The 11,529-nt window shown below is 40.2% G+C and overlaps 1 protein-coding gene across 2 annotated transcripts in view; it reads left to right on the forward strand.

Annotated features, from left to right (window-relative positions):
- The window catches only part of flrt2 (fibronectin leucine rich transmembrane protein 2), a 60,305-nt gene extending 50,683 nt beyond the window's left edge, over nucleotides 1–9,622 (forward strand). For both annotated transcript variants that reach the window (XM_086061330.1, XM_086061329.1), the window contains exon 2: nucleotides 1,964–9,622. In XM_086061330.1, coding sequence (XP_085917456.1) covers nucleotides 2,391–4,373 — 1,983 coding nt within the window. In that variant the 5' untranslated portion in view covers nucleotides 1,964–2,390 and the 3' untranslated portion in view covers nucleotides 4,374–9,622. The remainder of the gene's footprint in view (nucleotides 1–1,963) is intronic.
- The last annotated feature ends 1,907 nt before the right edge of the window (nucleotides 9,623–11,529 follow it).

Consider the following 11,529-nt stretch of genomic DNA (forward strand, 5'->3'; position numbering starts at 1 on the left):
AAAATCAAGTTCAATTGCTAATTAAGGATGCTAAAAAACTACTTAATTATGCTGAAAGTGTATTATACGGCGACGGTCGCCAGCATTCAGCACCGGCTCCAGCGTTAGCTAGTTGCTAAGCCAGACTTCAGCAAGCAAGATGGCGAAAACCATCTGATTACTAAGGCAGTTGTTAAATAGACAAAAAGACAGAGGTGGGTATTCCGTCATTATTAACAGAAGGTCCGTCAAGCCGTCAATGATTGACGCCTGTTTTGTTGATGATTGATGGAAATTTTCGAAAAATAGATGATTTGGCGTAATGATGGGCGTCCCATTTTTTCGGATTGACGATTGACGGAACATTGATGGGTGCTCACGTCAAATGACGGAAACATTGACGGACGCTCATTTTGCTGAGCAACCGATGAATGACGGATTGACAGTTCATCTTGAAATATGACGGACTGATGATGATGACGGCTGTTGATTGCAGAATGACGGATGCTCAAAATTCATTGACACGCCCACCTCTGCAAAAGTAACTGCCCACATTGGTGCTGACAGTCTGGCACAGTCGCTATTCCTACTGATCACTTTTGAACGAGCCAGGCTCACTCAAATGTGTTGTTTACGCCTGCAAAATTATTACTGACGTCACTTTGTTGCATCGATCAGAATCTAGGAGACATTTATCTAAAAGGGGGAAGAAAAAAAACAATTGTGAAAATTAGGCTATACTAGCAGAAAACAACAAACGTGTTCCACTTACAGTATATTAGAGAATAAACAACAGGCCAAATCCATTAGTGCTGTCCCTATTGAATATTTTTTAGAATCGATTAATCTATATATTATTTACTCGATTAATCGACTAATTGGATTCATTTTAATTTTGCATTTAAGTTTATTACAAAAGCATTTCCCCCCTAATTACTGTTTATTAACCAGTGATTGGTGTTTACTTCATATTCGTATAGTGATTTTTTTTTTAAACGGGGGGAGGGGCATCTTGTACTGTGTTACCGGTTCGGTCATTGTTTTCCAAAAATAGATGTTTGCAAATGTCTTATTTTGATTAGACACAGAAGATAATCAGTCTTCTTTGATGAAGGACTACAGAAATCAGTGAACAATTCCTGGTGATATGCTGAAATCAGAGGATTTGGACAATTATATATATTTAAAAAAAAACGCTCCAAACGATTACTAAATTATTAAAATACTTGTCGATTAATTTGATAATTGATTACTTATCGATTAATCAATTAATTTTGACAGCTGTAAAATCAATTATCAATTAATTAACTGCTAAAAATATCAATCTCTCTAACTTGAGAGCCAATTCAAAGAATGGATGGACAGACTCAGCATCCCACAATTACTTTAAATCATTCAAATGTCCTTGGCACTCGAAAAAAAACATGTTGGCCAGTATAATGAAGGATGCCAGCAAACCAGTATTATACACGAGTACAGAGAAAAAAACAGCTTATTAAGGGTGATTTTTGGGCGGCGCAAAATACACGGGTGCGTATTATACGTGGGATTTTACGGTATCTATTTTTTGGTCTATGTATAGGTTATGCACTTGTCACTCGTCTTCAATGTCATGTTTTAAAACCAAGCATCATTGATCTCTCTTACAACTGCCGCAAATCCAAGTGTGTGTGTATGTGTGTGTTGTTGATCTCAGTTCCCTCTCTTGACAGACAAAACCCTCCTTTATGTCTGTGATACCGGATATGCAAGAGCTGTTCTGAATATTTATCAGACTGTTTAATTTTCGTCTCCAATCAGTCAGTGCATAAATTAAAGAATGTGTTTGTCACTTGTGTCGTTCTGTCGACATAGCAAAGTGAGTTTGAAAGATACAGTCCGTGTTCTTGTGTGCGTCACTGAGAAGAAGATGGGGAAGTGTGGGGGTGGTTGGGGAGCGACCGGGCCACCCTGAAAATACTATCGTTTCTTTGTTTTCCCACAGGTCTCTGGTTCCAAATGTCACCCTCCTTGGACTCTGCCCCAGTCGGGGAACAGCGGCAGTGTGTGACAGACAGGCGAATGGAGCCTGCGGTGGCTCTCTGCCGCGTGGCTTCAAACGGGCCTTGGATGAGCTCGGTGTGGCGCAACCAGTGAAGAGTCTGGCTATGGTCTGACGTCTCAGCATGGATGGAGTCAGTCAAAGGACCGGCCGCCACTAATGAGACCATTCCTCGTCAGTCGAAGACATTTACAGGATTACTCCCACATTTTCCTGATCATTTCCCAGCAACAGACATCTTTACCAGACTCTCCATGCTGGACTTTTTTGAATTTTAATATTTGTTGGATTATTCCATTATTTATATGTATTCTTTCTTTGTGTTACTCCCGTCTGGTTGTTTTTTAGTTTCCTTTTTTTAATTTCAACTATGGAGTTTCTGGCTGGACCCTGGAATAAGGATTGGACTTCATTCTTACAATTTTGGTTGACTGTAATCCTAAGCCTTCAAATGCAATTCAGCCCAGGTGCCTCTTGCCCAGAAGAGTGTCGTTGTGACCAATTATTTGTGTACTGCAACGAACGCAGCCTGACATCCGTGCCTCTGGGTATAAAGGAGGGCTACAAGGTCCTTTACCTGCATAACAACCAGATCAACAATGCTGGCTTTCCTATGGAACTTCATAATCTGGCCTCTGTGGAGACTGTGTATCTCTATGGCAACCAGCTCGACGAGTTTCCCATCAATCTGCCCAAAAACACTAGAGTACTGCATCTGCAGGAGAACAATATTCAAACAATCTCCAGGGCAGCTCTAGCACAGTTGACTCGATTAGAGGAGTTACACCTTGATGACAACTCCATCTCCACAGTGGGGGTGGAAGAAGGGGCCTTTAGGGAGGCACTCAGCCTCAAACTCCTCTTCCTCACCAAGAACCACTTAAGCAGTGTTCCCATTGGCCTTCCAGAGGACTTGAAAGAACTACGATTGGATGAGAATAGAATCGCTAACATTGCAGAGGAGGCCTTCCAGAACGTGACGCGTCTGCAGCGCCTCCTGCTGGACGGGAACCTGCTGACGGATGAGGGCATCGCGCCGGGGACCTTCCAGGAACTGGCCAGCCTCAGAGAACTGGCACTGGCCCGCAACTCGCTCACCTTTCCCCCACCCCTTTTACCTAGCCAGTCACTGGTCAAACTCAGCCTGCAGGAGAACCAGATCGACCAGATCCCAATAGCTGCGTTTACGGACTTAAATAGACTGGAGAAGTTGGATATTTCCAGCAACCAACTTCAGACTCTCACACAGGGTGTCTTTGATAGCCTGTCAAGCTTAAGGCATCTCATTGTGCGAAATAATCCGTGGCGCTGTGACTGTGCGGTGAAATGGGTGGTGGTGTGGCTCAAGTCATTGCCTTCCTCCATAAACGCCCGAGGGTTCGTGTGTCAGAGTCCCGACAGGGTGCGCGGCATGGCAATCCGTGAGCTCACGTTGGATATTATTGAATGTCCAGTCGATGTTGACCAACCGCCGTGGCCTACGCTTCGCTCTACACCCCCTCCTCCGCCCACGACCACCCCTCCCACCACCATGATCTCCACTCTTATAACCACATCCATTCCTGACTACTTCGACTCGCCTTCTCCACCCTTACCCCCAATCTATCACAATCCTCCCGGGCCCCTGCCTCCTTACGAGGACCCCCTTCAGATTTCCTTCCATGTGGTCAACTCTTCGAGTATAGAGGTGAGCTGGGCTTCCTATTTCACCGTCACAGCTTATAAAGTCACTTGGGTCAAACGGGGCCAAAGCCAAATAAACGAAGGGATGCAAGAACGGACGGTGAGTGGGGGCCAACGGCGTATCAGCCTCACCAACCTGGAACCCCGGTCTGTGTACCGGATCTGTGTGCACGTTTTGGACACCCATAACTCCTACAGGCCCGGAGAGGATACAATATGCTCTGAGGCCAGGACCAAGTCAGCCTTGCCGACTAAGTCTCCAGGTTCAGGGCAAACTCCGAAGGAGAGCATTAATTCCACGTTGTTAATGGCTGGCATCATAGGCGGAGCGGTGCTTATCATCTTAGTAACACTACTCAGTCTGTTTTGCTGGCACATGCACCGGAAGAGCCGGTCATCTTCGAACAAGTGGAAATACAACCGAGGACGCAGAAAAGACGACTACTGCGAGGCTGGAACCAAGAAGGATAACTCCATTCTTGAAATGACTGAAACCAGTTTCCAGATAGTGGCGCTGAACAACGAGCAGCTGCTCAAAGGAGATTTCCGCATTCAGCCTATCTACACGCCCAATGGGGGGATTGGATTCAGAGACTGTCACCTCAGTAACAATAGCATAGCCTACTGCAAGAGCAGCAACGTACCGAGTACAGAGTTTTGCCACACGTGATGCCGTGGCAAATATCGCCGTGGAACACCCACAAACTCCAAAAACCATTGACGATACGTACAATACAAACATACACTGTTTGTGTAGACAATAACAGAAAAATATAAAAAATTCTAGTGACATATAACTGTACAATATATATATACATATATATATTTCCAAGTTCTGTCTATGATGTAATTTATACTGTGGATAATAACGTGGGATTCTCTGCTATCTTTTTTATTCATAGAAAAAGGAGATCCAAGTGTTTGTTTTTTTATAAACAGCAGGGTTTTGAACGTTGTTTTCATGGTCAATACTGTACATGAACACAGATTTGTACAATCATGGCACCCTGGGTGTAGCTTCTGGCAAATGCTGTCAGTCTTGGAAAAATGTTGGGCACCTTGAGGGCTGGGATCCTTTGCTAACCACAGAAGCAAAAAAAGAAAAACAAATTGCCTTTTTGAGACGCTCCCGAGTAGATATAAAAATTCCCGTACACATGTAAATGGCACTAGTACACTCAGTTGGGTCAAAAGTTACCCAATTATGGATCAAAAATGGATCGATCCAATTTTCTAGGTTATTTTATACAAAATGACCAATTTTTTGACCCAATTATAGGATCTGACCGATATGTATGAGTTGTTTTACACTAAAAAAAACATTTGTTGACTCAAAGTTGAGCCAAATAGACCCAAGTAGAGGATCGAACAGTTGGGCCAAAAATAACCCAACTACCGGTCACCACTTTATGGGCCAATTTGACCTGACTTTCTGGGTTATTTTATACAAAATTACCTTTTTCTTTGTTGGGGGGGACCAAATTAAAGGATTTGACCAATATTTAAGAGTTTTTAGACTAAGAGACCCATTTCTTGACCCAAGTCGAGGACCGGTCAATTTTTGACTCATAGTGGGGTTATTTTTGACCCAACTGCTTACACTCTAAAAACAGTTGGATCAAAAGTAACCCAATTATGGATTTTTTTTTTTAAATGGACCGATCCACTTTATGGGTCAATTTGACCCAACTTTTTAGGTTATTTCATACTAAATGGCCCATTTTTCGACCCAATTAAAGGATCTGACTGATAATTATGAGTTGTTTTACACTAAAAGACCCATTTCTTGACACAAACTAGAGGACCGGTCCATTTTTGACCCATAGTTGGGTTATTTTTTATTACTTTTATTAGAGTGTAGCACGTTGTTAAAGAAGCTGAAGTGCTCTTTCCTATTCGTGGAAACAATAGTGGCACTTGCTTGTGAGGCATTGTGAAAGAGGTGCGATTGGATTATTTCCTTGCAGAGAAATCCCAAAAGTGCCTTTAACTCTAAAATCGTCTGTGCTCTTTTTGTTTATAGCCGAGCCAAGACAAGCCCGGGTTAAGAGACACTTTTTGGAAAACTCTGAAATAGGATTTGTCATCTTCTGCGCACTATTAATCGGGAGCATCTTGATTAACATGAACATAAAAAGCAACAAAGAATGATTGCTCTTGATGCAGTGCATAAATGTGCTGAGACTCAAGAGAGCGGCCTGTCATACACACCCCCTTCATTTTCTTCAGCCTGTTTGAGCAAGTGAGGCCACAAGGGGGCAGTTTCTCTCAGCGTAGTGTGGAACAGAGGGCATGAAGCAGACAGGGAGGGGGAAACAAAGCCACACATCGCCTCTCACTCCATAACCCAGATGACATTACTCTGCTCAAACAGCATTGTTATAATATTATTATTGCTCATCGGGTTTCTTTAATGATGTGGAATCATTTCAAACTAATTGTGTTTTCGTGCATTGTGGCGAAAGGGTATGGATTTTCACCATTGTGGCGTGCTACGCTGGGCTTTTCCAAAGACAACACACAATAGTTCACACATTTATGTTGAAATTATGATCATCCACAAGGCAAAGTGCTCATTATGCTTCATCAATCACCCTTTTGATTGTGTTAATGAAATGTTTTGTTTGCTTTCCACCTGTGCAATTCATGGCGTCAGGAACGAATGGCACTGTTTCCCACATCTTCCACTTCTCTGGCTCTCTGCCTCCCTGTCCCTGTCCCAATATCTCTGATCGCAGCATGTGCTCAATTAAAGCCGTTTCCCTGCCCTTCAGCTCACGGACTCTTTGCATGCCATGTGCCAGCGAGAGGTCTTCATTATGCTCTGCTTAAGAAGACTCTATTTGATTTGACATCATTTTATTTTGAGGGGGCCAAGCTTAAAGAGTTCCCACCCTTGGCCACTGCGCTCCCCCGCCCACTCTCCTCATAATCCTCCACCTAAAAAAGGGAGAAAAATATGGGCGCTTTATTTTCACTCGGCTGCACCCAACTCACGCTGGGCAAGAGTGAGTTAACTCTTTGTGAGGCGCGCACCTTCACCCACTCATGGAAGGAAACAGGCTCATAGTCTATGTATTCCAATATAAAGATAGGTTTGTAGTCTAGCAGTAAGTACCAAACTGCAAGATGTTTGCCCCCCCCCCCCCACCCCCATCATTATTAAATATGTTTGAGATGTAATTTAGTGCTCTTATGTACGGAAATATGGAACTGTCAATATGGACTAAACATTTTTGACTGGCAGATACGTTTCAACATATTAACAAATACGTATTTGTTCAAAATGCTAAGTTTTAGCATTTAGCCTACAAGTACGTTTCAACATATTTACAAGTGCGTTCAAATGTATGTGAAGTACGTTTGAATGTACTTGAAAATGTGTTTGAATGTACACTCTAAAAAGAGAATTGTTGAACCTACTTAACCCCTTCGGACCCATAGATGATTACAGTGGACATGAAATATTTGCGTGTGTAAACCAATAAAAAGTTGAATTGCATGATCATGTTCAACCCCCAGTTTTTTCCCCCCATGTTGTTCTTATGTGGGAAAAGAGTCAAAATCAGAAAAAAAGCAGAAAAAATGTCCAGCTGAAAAAATGCAGGTTTTAAGGGGTTAAGATTACAAATTGAATGGTTGACCAACTTGAAAAAAATGTTTTTTTCAATTGGTAAAACACTATTGAATATATTAAATTTGATTTGTAATAAATAATTAATAATTAAATACATTTTTGTATTACCTTTGAATGAACTTAATTCAAGTGAATATATTAAGTTTTATGAACTCATAATAAATTAAACAATATATTTACTTTGGATTAACTTAATTCACTTGTGTGTTACCAACTGAAGCATTTTTTTTAAAATTGGTCAACAATTTAATTTGTAAACTTAAATTGATTCAACAATTCTCTTTTTAGAGTGTATTTACAAGTACCTTCCAATGTTCTTGTAGGCTAAATGCTCAAAACTTTTTTCCCCCACTGCAATGGGTTGATGACTTGCCCACGCGTATACTTCATGGGATTATGGGAAAAAAATGTCGAACGGAAATCATGAATTGCAGACGGAATAATAACTAATGAAAATTAAGAAGAAATGTTTACGTACTTAATTTATGAACGTATTGGTATAACGTAGACCAAATGTTTTTTTTGTTTTTTTTGTACTTGTGCATGTGCAAGTCAATACATTGCAGAATTATGGGGAAAATGCAAAATTTTTAACATTTTGCCTACCAGTAGGTTTAAACGTATTTGCCAGTATTTGTTTACTCCATATTCGCAGTTCCACATTTCCATACTTTTTACCAAGTTAAAAATATTACACAAAATATTTTTTTCTTAGGAAACCAAACCAAAGCAATGTCTTGTTGTGTTTGCCATGTGATCAACAAGGTTGACTCTAATCAAGGCTAATCATTTGAGATTGAATCAAGAACTGTCTCCCATTATGGCCGCCCAGTTTTTGCCAGTGATTTGAGCTGCACTTATTTGTCCAAATCAAGTTTCTATGTCACTATTTAAACTAAAAAATAGCACAATACACATTTCAATGTACTTGTCTGATTTATAATTTTCTGTTTGTTTCTTCTGTGGTTATCAGAGCATCTCCACTTTATGTTGAACTTTTTCTACTACTATCAACATATCAGCGCACTAGTGATGGCAAAATGAAGCTTCATGAAGCACTTGCGATACTTTTTGACTCCTCAAGATGGCACTCATGATTCAAAGATGCAATGCAAATGTAATCCATTTTCATTGCACTTGCCTTTATCTTTAAACCAAGAGCACCATCTAGAGGAGTCCAAAAGTATCGCAAATGCTTCATGAAGCTTCATTTTGCCATCACTACAGCGCACCCGGAAGATGTACCAAGTGTTCCTGACCTGCCCGCTTTAACAATCGTAAAGCATAGCTGACTAAGCACTGAACCAACAGTTCATTGCTGCACCCATTGATCCATAATATCGTGCGCGAAAGCAACAGAACATTTCCACCTTGGCTTTTTCTTTTCTTTTGAAATCGGGTTGACAATTTCATATATCTGCCTTACATTTTGACGCAGGAGAAGGAATATGAGGAAGCATATAGACAGAACACAGCGTGAGACATAAGGAGAGAATGCCTGAATGAAAGCACATTTACTTCGGCCTTGGTGGCGACATTAAACAGTGCCAATAGGAACAACACTGCTAAGCACGACACACACATACACAAGCTAATGAGACTTTTCATCCAGACTGCCAGACCTTCAGCGCTCTTACACGGTGTGGTTAATGACTCAACGAGGCTGGGAAAGCGTTTTAGTGGTTGTTTTGCAGTATGCATTACTCCTCATTTAATACATGGTTAAAGCATTTAACATAATGCTGAGACTAATGGAATTAAACAAAATGGAATGCAAACTGACTGCCAGTGTCGGTTTGTGCTGTTTTCTTTCTTTTTTTTTTTTTTAAGTTTTTAGGCCACACTTCCTGTTGGCAAATCCTTCCAAATAAATCAGCAACACAAATTTATTGATCTTTGCACGTAGTACCATCATGACCTTTCATTTTGTTCATGTTAATTTAAAAGTATATTTTACAGAAATCATCCACCCAGTGGTTGTGATACACTGCATCGAAGGAAAAAAAAAAGGAAAAAAATGAAGATTTTCGCTGCAAAATTGACACTGCATGTAAAATGGCGACATATTGCCCACGTTAGAGGACCCACCGAGATGTTTCTTCGGAACCAAAGTTAAGAATTTCTGTTCTCATAATGAAATGTTGATGTTGTTCCATGTATGTGCCTTGAGGTTGAACTTACAATGTAAAGTCCTTGAAACCTTTAAATGTTTTTGCACAAACTGTACATACTTAAGTGAAGGTTTTTTTGTTTTGTTTTTTTTAAATAAAAGAGCCATTGGATTTGAGTATTCACATCCATCTTTTTTAAGAATATATGATAAGAGGTGGCAAATCCAGGTCCAGAAAGTAAAAACCCTGCCACGGTTTGGCTTTAGCCACCAGTGCTAGCTAGCTCGCTCCCTAGCAGGTAAACGAACACCCTGAGAGCTAGCTAGGGAGCTAGCTAACTAAGACCTGAGGCTAAAGCCAAACTGTGGCAGAATTGTTACTTTCTGGACCTGGATTTGGCACCTCTGTCTACACAATAGTTAACATAATATTTTGTATTCTTGTGCTGTTGTAAGCCTACCCATTATGGGCCAGAGCGCCATAATTCGGGTCAAAGAATTGTGCTGGAGCACATCGTTTCAAGTGTTTTTCTTTGGTAAGGGATGCTCAAGACACATTAGTGTAGCCACCACAGCTTAGCACAAAGCTGGGGGAAATCCAGGCCACTCCAACATTGTACTCTTATGTCACAACTAAATCTGACAGTAAACCTCTTCTATTCTTCATAAACTATTTATATTTATAAAAATAAAAAAAAGAGAGAGAATCCAAAGAAACCCCTCAACCCCACTTAATCATGGGAGTGTATTTACTTAAGGTTTACAAACAGGACATTGGTATGATGCCCTAAACACAAATATCCACATGACTTTAGTTTTTTGTGGGTTTGGCAACTATTTAGTGTCACAAGAATCATATAAACCTAAGCATGTGTTAACCACATTTATCAGCATTAGGTGACGTAAGTGTTAAAAAAAAAAAAAAGACAAGTAATCCCCTTATTTTTCAGGAAAAAAAAATCTTATTTTCCTAGTAATTAAACAACACTATATGTTGATAAAGTTTTTAAGCTATTTTATAGCCATTCAAAATAGTGTAAATTTGTGGAAAATATATATATTTTTAAAAACCCCAACAAATTTGGACATAGGTTTCCACCTCACGACAATTATAATGTACAGTGGAACTTCTGAGCTCGAAAACAATTCATTCAGGGATAATGTTCAAGTGTGAAAATACAAAAATAAATAAATAAATGCCCAGAATTAGCATGCACTTTGGTGGTGTGATGCAAAGTTGTATCCAATTTTGAGCCCTTATTTCTCCCATCCTCAAATGTAAGCTACATTTTAATTCGGAGCATTCAACTCCAGAGGTTCCACTGTACATTTAACATGCGTTTTGAATGGCCAGTTTCACATTTGTGGCTTCCACCCTTCAATCTCACTTTGATTATGAAGTCAAAAATTACAATTCCTCTTGAAATGTATGCCTGAGCAGGGCTGAAATAAAATTAATGTAGAGTAAATACAGTACCAATAGTATCCAATAGGAGGGTTGCAAGAAAGCTCACTATGTGTTGTTAAAATGAGTAAAGTAGGACGATATTTGTTGTCAAGATTAGGTATGTATGATAAATAGAAACAAACAAGAAAGTAGCATTAATCATTACTCTAGTATTCAAAAGAGTCTCTTTGTTTTCATCTTTCTTACATAATGCATTCGTACTGTATGTGTATGGTGCAGGTTTAATGTAAGTATAAGGGATCCTTGGTTGCAATGCAGTTCTATTCCTACAACGCCAATGTAACACACACAGTCCCGGCCTGGGCCGTCTGCAGCAGCAAAACAATTCCCAGTGGGCCGCCAGGGGTGCTATTTATTTTGGGCCGACATATTTGCACAGATGAATATGGTGCCTACTGACCGTACAGCAGTGATGTAAGTAGTAAATACCTGGCTTAAATCTCTTACGTGGTACATTGCTTACGTTCTACCAGTCAGCCAACACTCTATTATCATTACCAGTTCTCATTGTTGCTTAATTTGATTTTAGCTCACTGTTTATGTTGTTAGGTATGAATTACCTGACAAGTTCATTTTTTGTAGCTAGAAAATGTTTCAGGTGGTCAAAAACC

This window comes from Leptonotus elevatus, chromosome 18 (genome assembly GCF_054856555.1).
Source record: "Leptonotus elevatus isolate MCC_2025b chromosome 18, RoL_Lele_1.0, whole genome shotgun sequence".
In the NCBI taxonomy this organism is placed as follows: Eukaryota; Metazoa; Chordata; class Actinopteri; order Syngnathiformes; family Syngnathidae; genus Leptonotus; species Leptonotus elevatus.